The sequence below is a fragment of the Carassius auratus genome, unplaced genomic scaffold, assembly GCF_003368295.1.
Source record: "Carassius auratus strain Wakin unplaced genomic scaffold, ASM336829v1 scaf_tig00216880, whole genome shotgun sequence".
NCBI lineage: Eukaryota > Metazoa > Chordata > Actinopteri > Cypriniformes > Cyprinidae > Carassius > Carassius auratus.
The window spans coordinates 99,877-115,518 of NW_020528783.1; the positions used below are offsets into that span (position 1 = coordinate 99,877).

The 15,642-nt window shown below is 42.8% G+C and overlaps 1 protein-coding gene across 2 annotated transcripts in view; it reads right to left on the minus strand.

The window, feature by feature from the left end:
* Positions 1–12,180: 12,180 nt before the first annotated feature.
* LOC113099200 (amyloid-like protein 1) overlaps positions 12,181–15,642 on the minus strand; it is a 51,755-nt gene continuing 48,293 nt past the window's right edge. The window contains exon 17 of one of the 2 annotated variants that reach the window (XM_026264297.1): positions 12,181–15,034. In XM_026264297.1, the coding sequence (XP_026120082.1) occupies positions 14,936–15,034 (99 nt within the window). In that variant the 3' untranslated portion in view covers positions 12,181–14,935. Of the gene's footprint in view, positions 15,038–15,642 lie in introns of both variants that reach the window. The other variant, XM_026264296.1, reaches the window with a different exon arrangement.

The window sequence follows — 15,642 nt, forward strand, 5'->3', positions numbered from 1 at the left end:
TCCCGGAACATAGAAGAACACCAAACCCATGTCCGCCACGTCTTACAACGACTCCGAGACCACCACCTCTATCTAAAAGCTGAGAAGTGTGAGTTTCACTGCACTACCGTCTCCTTCCTCGGATACGTGATCTCTGCGGAGGGAGTTCAGATGGAGTCAGCCAAAGTAGATGCTGTGACCAACTGGGCGGAACCCACAACGGTGAAAGAACTCCAGCGATTCCTTGGCTTTGCCAATTTCTATCGGCGCTTTATCAAGAACTACAGCCTGCACTCTGCTCCTCTAACATCCCTCCTAAAAGGAGGTCAGCGCCGGCTGCGCTGGACACCCCAAGCTCGAGAAGCCTTCAGCCATCTTAAACACCTCTTCACCTCAGCGCCCATTCTACGACATCCTGACCCGTCCAAGCCTTTCGTAGTAGAGGTGGATGCGGCCAATCACGGCATTGGAGCCGTGCTATCCCAAAGGTCTGGTGAACCTTGCTCACTCCATCCGTGTGCGCACTTCTCTAAGAAACTCTTTCCTGCCGAATGCAATTATGGAATCGGAGACCGTGAGTTGTTGGCCATTAAACTCGCCCTTGAGGAGTGGCGGCACTGGCTAGAGGGAGCTCAGTTCCCATTCACTGTTGTCACCGACCACAAAAATCTCCAATATCTGCAGAATGCCAAAAGACTCAATGCTCGTCAGGCTCGGTGGTCACTCTTCTTTGCTCGCTTTAATTTCCAGATCACGTATCATCCCGGTCACAAGAACACTAAAGCAGATGCCCTGTCCCGTATGTACTCACCAGATCCAGACACCAACAAGCCTGATTCAATTCTACCACCCTCCGTTTTCCTCGCGCCTATCCTCTGGCAGATCGACGAGGAAATTCGAGCCGCCACCCTCGAGGAGCCTGCACCTCCGGAGGTACCCACGGGTCTAATGTACGTACCCACCAACCAGCGACTCCCCCTACTGGAAAGTACGCACACGTCACCTGGCTCAGGACACCCTGGCAGCAGGCGAACCCTCTCGCTCATCCAGCAGAAGCACTGGTGGCCTAACATGGTTCGTGACGTTACCCGGTACATCCTCGGATGCTCGGTCTGCGCCGTTACCACCACACCTCGTCAACTTCCCGTGGGTAAATTACAACCACTGCCCATTCCTCGCCGACCCTGGACCCATCTAGGGGTGGATTTCGCCACTGACCTTCCCCCCTCAAGGGGGTACACTACCATTCTAGTTGTTGTTGATCGTTTTTCTAAATTCTGCAAACTAATCCCATTAAAGGGTCTTCCCACAGCGTTCGAGACCGCCGAAGCCCTCTTCACCAACGTGTTCCGGAATTATGGCACTCCAGAGGACATTGTCTCGGACAGGGGACCTCAGTTTATCTCCAGGGTCTGGCGAGCGTTCTTCCAACTCCTCGGAACATCCGTCAGTTTATCTTCTGGATATCATCCTCAGACCAACGGCCAGACCGAGCGGAAGATTCAAGAGATCTCACGGTACCTCCGTACTTACTGCTCCCAACACCAGGATACCTGGAGCCAGTATCTGCCGTGGGCTGAGTATGCCCAAAACTCCCTTCGCCAAACCACTACAGGCTTAACCCCTTTTCAATGTGTTTTAGGCTATCAACCACCGCTGTTTCCCTGGTCAGGAGAAGTCTCTGAAGTGCCCGCGGTAGATCACTGGTTCCAGGAGAGCGAGAGGGTGTGGGACTCAGCTCACGTCCATCTCCAACGGGCAGTTCGGAGGCATACAGAGACCGCTAACCGACGCAGATCGCCTAATCCCGTCTATCTACCTGGAGACAAGGTTTGGCTCTCCACTCGGGATATCCGCCTCCGACTGCCCTGCAAAAAGCTGAGTCCCTGCTACATAGGGCCGTTCACCATCCATTCTCAGATAAATCCCGTCACCTACCGCCTGGACCTACCACCACACTACCGGATCTCACCCACGTTTCACGTCTCACTGCTAAAACGTCACACTGATCCAGTTTCTCCTTCCTCCACAGAACCAGAACCGCCTCCCCCTCCAGACCAACCCGAGATCCTTGGAGACAACATCTACCAGGTCCAAGAGATCCTCGACTCCCGGCGGCGGGACGGCCACCTGGAATACCTCATAGATTGGGAGGGGTTCGGTCCCGAAGAGAGGTCGTGGGTACCACGCAATGACATCCTGGATCCGGCTCTCCTCGAAGATTTCCACCGACAACACCCAGACCGCCCGGCTCCCAGAGGTCGTGGTCGTCCCCGTCGTCGCTCTAGGATGCCTGGAGTCACCCGTGGGGGGGGGGGGGTAGTGTCACACCCTCAGCTCGTTCCCTCAGCCCCAGTCACCATTGCCAGTCACCATCCACTCAATCTCCCATGCACCGCTCACGTGAACCGTCACCTGAATACTGATTACCTGCACCTGCACCAGCAATTACCACACCTTTAAATACTCACCTCACTCATTCACTCACCGGCTGGAATCGAGATTGCATGGACGCTCTTATGGATCTTCTACCTGCTTCTTGTGGCTCATATTGTGACTCTGTGGAGATTCAGACACAGCGATTAAGGGAAGTGACTCTTTGTTGTCTGGCCTAGGCTTGTGCTTGAACTCACCTATGTGATCAGTGCTTGAAGATTCTTCGTCTGTGACCACACTTACTTGCTCTGTTAAAAGTCCTATGTAAATAAAGCTTCACGTAAACACTTACCCATCTCCTCCTCTCCTTGTGTGGATGTGACAAATGAATGCATGAGTTGTGACAACTATTTTTTTTTCTAATTTCTTACAATCAAACTTCTGAATGTGATTCTTTCTTTTAGAGAAAACTGCTTTCAAAATATTTTTATATTTACCCCATCTTGCTCCTTCTGAGAATCAGCAAAAACCAGCAAAATAATCTGGCTCATCCAGATTTACTGTAAGTGTGGTATGTCCAGATTAGCAAATTGCTGAACAGAGGTGTGACGTGCGCTTTTTTCAACTTATTAAGATTAATCTTGCAGCTGCATTTTGGATTACTTGTAGAGGTTTGATAGAAGTGGCTGGAAGACCTCCCAAGAGAGCATTGCAATAGTCCCTCCTGGACAGAACAAGAGCTTGAACAAGAAGTTGTGTTGCTCTTTCTGAAAGAAATGCCTGATCTTCCTAATGTTGTATAAAGAAAATGTGCATTTATGAAAACTGCGCTGAAGTGAAAATAGAAGTTCTAAGATCAGTTTCTAACAGTAGTTTAGATAAAAATCTTTAAAAATATTATCATAGCCACTGAAAAGAGCGCGTGCGCACCCATAGAGCAGAGCACTGAGAGCAGAGACATTCACTGATCAGAGAGAGAGTGAAATGTCACAAAAGTGTGTTTTTGTTTGCCAGGGCAAGACAACCCTGCACAGATTACCAAAAAAAAAAAAAAAAAACAGCATTAAGGGACCAGTGGATGGAGTTTATTTTTACAGAGCATCAATGGAGCTGTGCAAGTGTTTTTGTTTGTTCCCTGCATTTCGAAGATGCTTGTTTTACAAACAAGGCCCAGTTTGACGCCGGATTTGCATATCGTTTATTTCTTAAGGATAATGCAGTCCCAACGAAAAAGGGTCACGATCGTGTGTTGGAACCGCATGTGGTGAGTAAAACTGCTTCAAATATCTCTGTGTTGTTAACTTAGCTATCGGGGCGTAAGCACATCAAGTAAAAAACATGCGATGTTGGCATAAAACTGCACTTTCCGAATGTACACCTTAAAAAAAAAAAAAAAGACGACATAAAGTGGAACTTAGTCATTTTCCAAAACCGCTAAGCAAATATATACAGTTTCAATACATACCACATATAGAGACGTCCTGCTGTAATCGTTGATGCTGCTGCTCTTGTTCAATTTCAGCCTAGGGATCTGATTCTGTACGCTGAATCAGACTGTTAGCCATGGTTTGTTTTGGATTATGTTTTTTTTCCTCACGGTAATGTCACAGTTTCTAGCACTCTCAACGCAAAAGCCTACTGGCCCTCGTGATTCTTTAGCTCCGCCCACACGTCACGCCTCCAGCCACTCGTGTTTTTCCGGGAAAAAACGGTACAGACTATATTTTTCTTATAAATATAATGAAACTAAAGACTTTTTGGAGTTATGAAGGATGCAGTACTACTGTATAGGTACTCAAGATTAAAATGAAATTGAGTAAAAAACAAGCATTTCACCCACCCTTTAACATATTTATTTAGCTATTTTACTTCAACTTCTCTCCTCAGCAACTTCACGTGCATTTCTGTCATTTGTTTTTATTAAGCACTATATTACAGTAAAATTTAAAAAAAACTGTTATTTTTCTTATAATTTTTTTAATAATGCACATTTAAAATAATGCATTGTTCATTTATTTGCTTGTAATTAATACATTTTTAATAGAAAATATTTTGGAAAAATACTTTTTTACAGTTGCATTTAAAAGTAATGCATGAGTGAATGCACAGCTGAATTCAAAGCTAGCTGTTTAGATTGTATTTTGATTTAATGTGGCTGAATGTTTATATGAATGTGCACAATAAAAAGCATTGGGAATCATTTGTACACAATATAAATATTTTTTTAAGGGATTATCAAGAACTACAGATCAAGTAACATACTTTACATAATCAACATGTGAAAACTCCTTCCTAATTTCTTACAATCAAACCTCTGAATGTGATTCTTTCTTTTAGAGGAAACTGCTTGTAAAACGTTGTTATATTTACCACATCCGTCTCCTTCTGAGAATCAACAAAACTACCAAGATAATTCAGCTCATCTAGATTTAAGTGTGGTTTGGCCAGATTCTGTTAGAGTGTGATTTCTGGCCAAGATAACTAAACGCAGTAACCAGAAATTTTAAGACTTGATTTGTTTTATTATTTATTTATTTAGTAGTATATTGTAATGTGTTCATGAGTGGAAAGGACAGGGTCATCTGTCTGCAGTCCTTCTCTCTCTCGCATACTCCTGTTTCTCCTGGCATTATATACTCCCTCCACGCCAATTACTGAAACAAGACACAGGTGTGGGTTATTAGCTTTTTTGCTCTCCCGCTGCAGACTTCGCTAAACCACGCCCCCTTGCAAAATATATGTTTAATGATAGTCTGTTTTGAGAGACATTATAATACCGTAAATTAATTTTCTTTACACAGGACTGACACATTTTATTTATTGGGTTGGTTGGTTTTGCTTGTATATTGTGACGAGTCAGCTGCCTCCTCCCTGATTGTCACCGGCATCCCGTCCTAAATCACCACCCTTCACCAGGCTCCCGACTGGAGTGGGTGTGTGAGAGGAGGGGCGCTGGACGAGTCAGGGCTGGCGGCGTGTGATGGGGAATCCTGATGTGAATGGAGCCTCATCCCCGCCGCTGTTAAAAAGCCCAACGCGCTGGTCTCTTCCCCGTGCATGCACACTGGTGTCCTCGTGGGTCCAGGAAGGGTGCGTTGAGGGACTCCCGCGCCACCAAGACGTGAGCTGCCGGACCCGCGATCCGGAGGAGAACCGCACCCATTTACACGGCCGACGGGCCAGGATGCCGGGCCGTCCATCCCCTACCAACGCCGCGGCCAACGAGAGAGACGCGGACGCTAGGAGAAGGCGCTGCCCCTCGCGCCCTGGACCGAGGAGGGGAGCGCGTGCGGCCGCCGGACTCCGCCCCTTGCCTGGACCCTTCCTCGATGAACACTGCCCGACCTACACAAACCCCGCAGCACGACGAGGACACCAGATCCCCTGTTATTTTGGACACTTTCCCCCTTTGGCCACTTTTATTCCCTGTTATTTTACGATTTCTGTTAATAAAAGCCTCTCCGAGGCCTGACGCCACGCCCACTGTGTCTGTCTTGTGTTCCTCCCGTGACAATATTTATAATTTTCTTTGTTTGTTGGTGGTCAAAAAATAAAGTCAGCACTCTGTCCATTGGTTATATGTATAAAATATATGCTATATTTATGAATGGATATTAAAGCTAGTTTGTCTTTACAAAAGCTTGGTCCTTTAATAAATTTAATAAATCACACACACACACACACACACACATATATATATATTTATATATATATACATATACAGTATATTATAGTTTGTTGAAACGTTAAATGTGTACATTGTATGAAAAATTATAGAAATAATTGATTCCATTTTTTTTTAATGCAAGCAAAGGCATTCAGTTCCCTTTCATTCGGTCACGTTCAACGTTACGATTGTGATCTCGCCCAAGAGCCCAATCACCTTTGAGTGGTACAAAACGAGCACATTGCTTGCTGCTTTCCAGCACACTTAGACTGCGTGCATGGATGACTCATGTTCTCATTGCGGGGACATGACCATCTTGGCGTTGAGATCGAGACTCGATTACCTTGAAAGGTATAGAGTCACCTCTGCCACACCCTGTAAGTTCTCATCCACGCTTGTGGCCAAGGCTTACAGAGCTGCGGGTCAGGCCGCTTTTGCCCGGCATGCCATGGCCTCACTTCAGGTCTATAAGTCAAGCTGCTCCGGCAGCTGCACGAGGGCAGTGCTGGGGGCAGGGCAGGGGTCTTGCAGGAGACGTGCAGTGCTACCGACCTCGCTCTCCGGGCGACGAAGTTCACTGCGCGCTCCTTGGGTCAGGTGATGTCCACTTTGGTGGTCCAGGAGCACTACCTATGGCTGAACCTAGCAGACATGAGGGAGTCCGATCGGGCTCAGCTCCACAACTTCCCGGTCTCCCAGGATGGCCTCTTCGGCGACATGGTAAAGAGCTTTGCCCAGCAGTTCTCTGCCACCCAGAAGCAGTCTGAGGCCATCAGACACATCCTGCCCCAGCTGCCAACTGCTGCCTACAACCCGCTACCGGCACAGCCGCCTCAGCCTGCTCATTGCAGAGGGTGCCTCCATGCAGCCTCCTCCCTTCCCAGTCAGCCACAGCAGCAGCCTTCACCCCGGCCACAGTGAGGAGATGGCCGCAGAAGGGCGGCACAACCCATCTCTGCCCTTAAGCCTGCCAAACGCCAGGCCAAGTGGCGTTCCTGAGATGGGCGACCCAGAGTTGGAGACATCAGCTCATCAGGAGATGGTAGCAGGACCACTCCTTCCTCCAGAGGAGGGCCGGGGGAGAATCCTTTGTTTTCAATTATTTTTGGCTTATCTGGGTCCCTCCAGCTGACATGAGCTTGGGCTTTTACAGCACTCACTTCATAGTACCAAAGAAGACAGGTGGGTTATGACCAATCCTGGACTTGCGTGCCTGGAACGAGCTCTGCAAAGACACCCGTTCAAGATGCTAATGCCCAAGCACATTTTCGAATGCATTCGTCTGATGGATTGGTTTGCAGCGATTGATCTGAAGGACGCATACTTTCATGTCTCAATTCTTCCTCGACACAGACCGTTTCTTCGATTTGCTTTCGAGGGGCAGGCATTTCAGTACAAGGTTCTCCCATTCGAGTTGGCCCTGTCTCCCCCTGTCTTCACGAAGGTTGTGGAGGGAGCCCTGGCTCCTCTCAGGGAACAAGGTGTACTTATCCTAAACTACCTCGACGACTGCCTGATCCTAGCTCACTCTCGAGAGCAGTTGTGCGAGCACAGGGATCTGGTGCTCAGACACCTCGCCCGACTGGGTCTTCAGGTCAACTGGGAAAAGAACAAGCTCTCCCCTGTGCGGAGGATTTCTTTTCTCGGTGTGGAAATAGACTCGGTCGCCATGTTCACGCGACTTACGTATGAGCACGCGCAGTCACTGCTGAAGTGCCTGAGACAATTTGAGAGCAAGAGAGCGGTTCCACTGAAACTGTTTCAGAGCCTCCTGGGGGAATATGGCATCCGCTGTGGCGGTCTTACCGGTCGGGTTACTCCATATAAAAGTGTGAGTGTGATATAAAAGTTGTTGTGTCAACAGATGCCTTTGCCATGGGCTGGAGTGCCATGTGCAACGGGCATGCTGCGTTGGACTCCTGGACGGGCCCCCGACTTCAGTGGCATGTCAGTTGCCTCGAGTTGCTAGCAGTACGCCTTGCTCTGCACCGCTTCAGGGCCCTGCTGAAGGACAAGCACGTTCTGGTCCGTACGGACAACACAGTGACCATAGCGTTCATCAACCGTCAGGGTGGTCTACGCTCCCGCCGCATGTCGCAACTCGATTGCCATCTCCTCTTGTGGAGTCACAAGCATCTGAGGTCACTTCATGCCATTCAAATTCCGGGCAGGCTCAATAGTGCAGCCGGCGGGCTCTCATGGCAGCAGTCTCGCCCCGGGGAATGAAGACTCCACTCCCAGTTGGTTCAGCTGATTTGGGAAAGCTTCGGAGTAAGCTCAGTTAGACCTGTTTGCCTCTCCAGAAAATTCCCACTGCCAGTTGTTTTACTCCCTGACCGAGGGCACTCTCGGCTGCTGGGCCTGCGGAAGTATGCATTTCCCCCAGTGAGCCTTCTTGCACAGACATTGTGCAAGATCAGGGAGGAAAAGGAGCAGGTCCTCATGGTTGTGCCTTTTTGGCCCAGCCCCGCCTTTGAAGTGGAACCTCTTCGTCACTTGGTGTTCTTCATGGCGTGAGGACTCGTGAAAATGTCCGATCAGGTCAGTGCTTTCCTTTCTTCAGGAGGGGTTGGAATGAAGGCTGTCTCCTTCCACCCTCAAGGTCTATGTGGTTGCCATTTCGGCTCACCATGACCCTGCTTAAGGTAAGTCTCTTGGGAGGCATGATCTGATCATCAGGTTCCTGAAAGAAGCAAGGAGGCTCAATCCACCTCGCCCTCAGCAAGTCCCCTCTTGGGACCTTGCAATGGTTCTATTGGCACTGCAGAGGGCTCCCTTCGAACCCTTGCTCTCAGTAGAGCTAAAGTTTTTATCTTTGAAAACTGCGCTCCTGATGGCTTTGGTTTCGGTGAAGAGGGTCGGGGACCTGTAGGCATTTTCAGTTGACGAAGCGTGCCTGGAATTCGGACCGGCTAACTCTCACATTATCTTGAGACCCCGACCTGGGTACGTGCCCAAAGTTCCCACCCCTCCTTTTAAGGATCAGGTGGTGAACTTGCAAGAGCTGCCCCTGGAGGAGGCAGACCCAGCCCTGGCATTGCTCTGTCGAATACGTGCGCTCTGCACCTATGTGGACAGAACTCAGTGCCTTAGGACCTCAGACAAGCTCTTTGTCTGTTATGGAGGCCAGCAGAAGGGAAAGGCTGTCTCCAAGCAGAGGTTATCCCACTGGATAGTGGATGCTATTGTCCTGGCTTCTCAGGCTCAAGACCTGCCATGCCCCCTAGGGGTGAGAGCTTACTCAGCTAGGAGTGCAGCTTCCTCCTGGGCACTGGCACATGGTGCCTCACTAACAGACATTTGTAGAGCTGCGGGCTGGGCGACACCAAACACAAAATTGTCAATCAATGACTAGCTGAAATGTCAACATATTTATTTAGCTATTTTACTTTAACAGCTCTCCTTAGCAACATCACATGCATTTCTGGCATTAGTTTTTAAAAAGCACTCTCTATTAAGCTAAACTCTATTAACCTTTAATATTTTTTTATAATTTTTTATTAAGCTTATTCATTTTTGTACTGCTGCACATTTAAAATAATGCATTGTTTATTTATTTGATTGTATTTTATGTATTTTTGTACTACAGTTGTTTACTACTTTTTTAATACAATTGGTTTGGGAAAATTACTTTTTTACAGTTGCATTTAAATTAATGCATGTTAGCTGTTTAGACTATATTTTGGTTTAATGTGGCTGAATGTTTATATGTATATCCACAATAAAAACAACTGGGAAATGTTTGTACACAATACAAATCTTTTTTTTAGGGTTTTTCAAGAAATACAGATCAAGTGAAGTACTTTACATAATCAACATGTGAAAACTCCTTTTTCTAATTTCTTACAATCAAACTTTTAACTGTGATTCATTCTTTTAGAGGAAACTGCTTTCAAAACATTTTTATATTTACCACATGTATTTCTCCTTCTGAGAATCAACAAAAACGAACAAGATAATCCGGCTCATCTAGATCTAAGCGTGGTTTGGCCAGATTTTGTTAGAGTTTGATTTCTGGCCAAGATAACTATTCACAGTAACCGGAACTTTTTATACTTTTGTTATTGCTGGAGACAATCTAACGTTTTCTTGTCCAAAGCTAATATCTTATGAGCAAAGAGACTGAATTCTCCATTCTTTGACCTCATGGAGAGGTTTAAGACTTCTATTTCCTTGAGAGCTATCATGGTTTTGTCTTTCTTATTGTATGTTTTGAAGTGTTTTGAATTAGCAGTAGTTGTTTTTTTTTGTTCCTGGCTTGAAATTTTAATAATTATGCAAAGGCCTTCCTTAAGTGTTTCCGCTATACTTGCACTAGATTATCTGCTTTCCCAATAAGCCTGTAATGGTAACCTATCCTGTATTCAACCTTGTGTTAATACTGTATGTCAAAGTAAGGTGAAACATAAAACACTACTATATGTTTCTGTAAAACCTCAATCAGTTTAGATAAAATTAAAGACAATAAGCTGGTCAAAGAAGTATTTAAGTATCTTATCTCAACTGCACGAGAGAGTGTGTTTTTCTGAACATCACTCACATTTTTTACGTGATTTTTTCTTTCTTTCTAGAAAACATTGTAATATTGTAAACTAATTTTCTTTACACAGTACTGACACATTTTATTTAGTGGGTTGGTTGGTTTTGCTTGTATATTCATAATTTTCTTTGTTTGTTGGTAGTCAAAGATAAAGTCAGCAGTCTGTCCATTGGCTGTCCATGTTATATTTCTGAATAGAAGATAAAGCTAGTTTCCCTTTACAAAAGCTTGGTCGTAACTTTTATAAGATTACATATGATTTATTACATTGTAGCAAACTTTATTTGTTTACTGGTTAAATGTGTACATGGTATGAAAAAGTATTAAGCAAGTGATCTGGCTCATGTGGTTTGACCAGATTCTGATGGAGTTGATTTCTTGTCAAGATGACTAAACACAGTAAACGGAACTTTTTTTACTTGATGTTTTGTATTTATTTATTTTAATTGGTAGTAGATGTTTAATGAATGCTAGTGTAGTCTGTCCTGAGAAACATCCTTCAGATTCAGTGTTAGCAGTCTGAAATTACAGCACTCAATAATCAGTAATAATTGGCACTATGGCTTTAGTTAATGAAAAGTAAAAAATGAAAGACTTATGGAATATCACTCTTTGTCATTTCCTAATAAAACAAGTCAAATATTTCAAGCGATGGTAGTTTGTAAAGGATATATACAAGTACAAAAACACAGATGGAGGTTTCTTTGGCTGCTGGTGAGTTAGATATTTGTGAAGAGACCACAATAATATAAGTTTCAAAACCAAGAACAGAAAAAAAAGAAAAAAGGTCTGAAGTGCTTGACATCTCATCCTACCCATCAGATTGTCCTACCAAGGCTTACTGCACAGAAAGGTTAGGTTTAGGGTTGGGGTTAATAAACGCGTTAATAAAGGATAATCTGATGGGTAGCATTTTTTGTTGTCTCATTGTGCTTCATACTGTTTCAGTGGGAGGAAGCAAAATCTTAAAAATACAAAATACCTAACCTGTTAATTTAACCTCTGCTCTTAAACTCGGGTGACTTCTGATAACAAGGTTTTAACCTTAGAAGGAGGCTAATATTAACTTGAGTGTGCTGTTGTTATTTGATATAAAGAAACTGCTCGCTTTTTTTTTTTTATGAGATGGATGAAAGGGTGGACACTATTCAAGATGAATTATTTTGCTGTTTGACATTAACCAACTTATTTTGTACAGTGGATTAAGAAGCAAAAACAAATATAGCAATGGAAAATAAAACACATGCTTGGGCAATGTGAAACACTGCAGAGGTTTTATACTGAAAAGAAGCACCAGTCTTCCAAAAAAATAGATAAAATAAAAAATAATTCAAACAGCATCTAAAGAATTTTAGAGTACCTTAGATATTCATAGTGTACCTTAGATTTCTGATAACATCATGCATTCTAGCAAAACCCTGCAAGCAGTTTGGTTTTTAGATGTCTCTACTTTGTAAATGTGTACTGTAAATGAGTTCTTTATAGCTAAACAAAGCTTGTTTCTCCTGTTCCTCTGCTTTGGTCAATAGAGATTGTTCACCATCCGCTCAAGTGGAAAAATCATCATTCAGCGAAGTGAAGGTAAGCCACAATTTTCTAAAACTAATATTGGACTCAGTTTGTGGGTCATTTATAATTTTATTGTCATTTTAATGCAAATACAACAAGCCAGATCAGTTCACAGGTTGCTTGCTCTTATTATACATGTCAATTTAAAATACAACACATTATTTGGCCTTCCAATCATATCCAGAACACGTCTTTGGTGAAATTCAGAACAATTCGAGATCAGCTTATTTCACTGCATTGGTTTCAGTAGCTTAACGCCAAGTTCCTTAAAGCACCAGTTCACCAAATTACACCGTAATTATTTTACATTATCAATCTGTATCTTCAATATATGTTAGTAATTTGATTGCTAGATAAAATTGGGGTAGGATGTTCAACACATTAGATGTAAGCTAAATGCATTTCCATCATAACCTTCACTTTATTGATTCTTCAGCAAGATGTGGAAAGATTTTAAAGTACTGATGAATGGAAACAGATGATCTGGATACAGTTGTGCTCTCAGTTAATTAGTTTAGTTTTCAAGCATGAGACCCTTTCAGTGTTTACAGTCCAAATCTATATAGCAAATGACCCAAACTCCAATTAATATTGACTTAAATAAAAAATACATATAATTACATCCAAAACACAGCATTGAAAAAGGCAATAATGCAGCAGTTAAAACATCCGTTTACATTTCTATTGGTTCAGGATAAAAGAGGGAAGGGTCATTTCAACCAAGAGAAGACATTTATGAACTTAAATTCAAACCCTATTGAATACACCATCCTAAATCTGTTTGATGCTGGTACAAAATCTATATGAGTCCTACATTTTAATTCATAATTCATAAATGTACCTCAGAGTGATCAAAACAACATAAGGTCAATTTTAAGTGCCATGAGCATCTGATGCCAGTTGTTGAATAAGACAATTCGAAGTCTAATAAATCTAATGATGCCTTAAACTTATTAGAATGCATCTAGAAGCTTATATCCAATCAAATGCTCCAATAATGTACAGTTAAGCAAGCTGCTTCTGTGGTTTGGATTCAGTTCAGAGGTGTTCAAAATGTTGCGGAACGAACAAAGGAAGACAAAAAAAGGCAATGCATTCAGACACAAATGATCATGTCAAAAGGTTTGTTGCGTCCAGAATAAATCTGTATATTTATTATTATTTTAAATAAATATAAGCTAAGATTTAATGGGACGGAGTTTGGTTTGGTATAAAAATGTAGTTTTGGACTGAAGTAATGACAAACATAAATGTACTGGGCCCACACTTTGGTTTCACTTCTGCTGATATGTCACGTAATATATAAGCACAGGATGATGCTGTTTACTTCTCAAAAACCTGTTCGGTCTTCTAATAAAACGATTTAGAGCAAGACATGTCCTTTCTACAACAGGCTAACAGTAATAGTTGGGTTTACGTTATTTGTGTCACAGCGACAGACACTCAAAAATGTGATTTCAAATTTCTATCATGTACTAAAACAGAAACGCATTAGACAGACAACTCTATAACCCTTTAATATAAAAACAAAAACAAACAGCAAACTTGATTTTAAAGACTTACAGAAAGCTAAACCAGTTTTGGGATCACATCTCGTCAGTTTTTTTCAGAGGTGACGCTAGTTTCAGTTACACAACACAAACCCTCGGCAGTTAAATCAACTACTGTATGAAAACGGAGCGATTAGCTAAGCTAACTAACATATGCTCTAACCGCCGCGTTGTGTGATGAGGGACGTGAATGGAGCCTATGTCTACCGAAGATACATTCAGTCAGAAGTTACTGTGTCATTTTCTTGTGCTGGTTTATACAACAGTCCGTTTTCATTCAGCCATGTTAGGAAATGTTTCGTTCTCCGTGTGAGCAGCACAAGGTCATCTTTACGTCCACACATTGCGTCGATACAAATTAATGATAGAAACGTCTATTTTAATTACGTCTTTAGTTATGTACACGTCATTGTTGCAGTGTGATATTTTTAATTTTTATCAAAAAGCAAGAAACAGGACCAACACAAGTACGTTATAGCATCATACACCAAATTTTGCATGCTTTTCTTTACGCGTATGGATTTCAGATTACTTAGAATTGACTTTTAAAGAAGCAATACCAGAAAAATATTCGAAGCTTTCGGGTAGTATTGTTCGATGAGCGTTCGTGGTAGCCTACATTTAAAACACTGATTCTGTGTGATTTGAGACTAACAATCTATTAGGATGTCGGATGGTTGAGTTACGCACTAATACAAACCTCGTTCGTTTTATGTCTGAAGTCAAACAGAAAGAGACTAGCAGGTTATTCTAAAATGATTTCTAGAACTACGTTGTCTTAGAGGGTCAAAACATCTTCCGGTGAACTAAAAAATATATTATTTCATTCGTATCACAGTTTCACCGTGAAATAAACTGCTTTGAAAATAGAAGCGACAAAAACAAAGCACTCAGGTCGAGTTTAGCTTCTTTGAAATTGATTCTGAAAGAAAGTGTGACACGATTCCAAGATTTTAAAACGGCCGACCATGCTCGGCACGGCCTCACCTTCATGAATGAAAGGAAAAACCAGGGGATAAAGGAGCTTTCGGAGTTCTGCGGATTCTCTTATTAGTCTCTCTCCCTGATGAGAGATTAGTATGCAAACGTTTTACTACAAACTCCCTATTTACGTGCCAGGTTTGTTGTACATTTTGAACATCGGTCATATAGTCATACATACAGTACGAGGGAGAGGGGGGTTGCAGTGGAAACCCCAATCAAAAAACAGGAGGCTAGAGAGGAGGGCATGGCCTGGAGACTGCAGAGCCCTCCTCAGTTCATTTGCTCGAAGAATTTGTAAGTGGGGTTTTCATAGCCGTGATTCTGCATCTTATTCAGCTGTCTCTCCTCGGGGGTCAGCATGGGGTCGACCTGCTGGGAGAGAAACGAAGAGAAAGAATCGCTTAGAAATGGAGCATAAGTGATATTAAATGGGAAAAATTAATGAACGGAAACGTTCTAATAAGTTGAGTAAATCTGAAATCATTAAGGCAGGCACTTTGAGCGGGCTTCCCGTATGGAAAAAGCTATTTATGATTTAACAAGATTAGTGACTTGTGTTAGCATATGTGTGGCCAACCAGTATAAAAATGCGGGAAATGTAGACAAAAAATGTATTTAAAAAATAAATTTGTAAGAAAGTTATCAAATAAAAATCTTAGTTTTCTTTTTAAGAAAAAAAAAATGACAGGATCCTTAATTACTTGTCTAATAAATGTACTGGTTAATGTTTAATAAATCTATTAATATTTCTCTCTACCTTTTTTTCTTATTTTATCATAAAAATAGCTTGCAACCCAATGGTTTTTAACTGTATTTCTACGTAGAACACGTAAGAAAGTTAAATTATAGAAGTAAAATATTGTAATAGTAAGAATAAATATGTCAAGAGGAGATGGTGTGAGACCATCCTAACAGAGGCTATTTTAGATTATTATATATATTTTTATTATTCTAAGTTTATTTCTGGTTTATGAAAA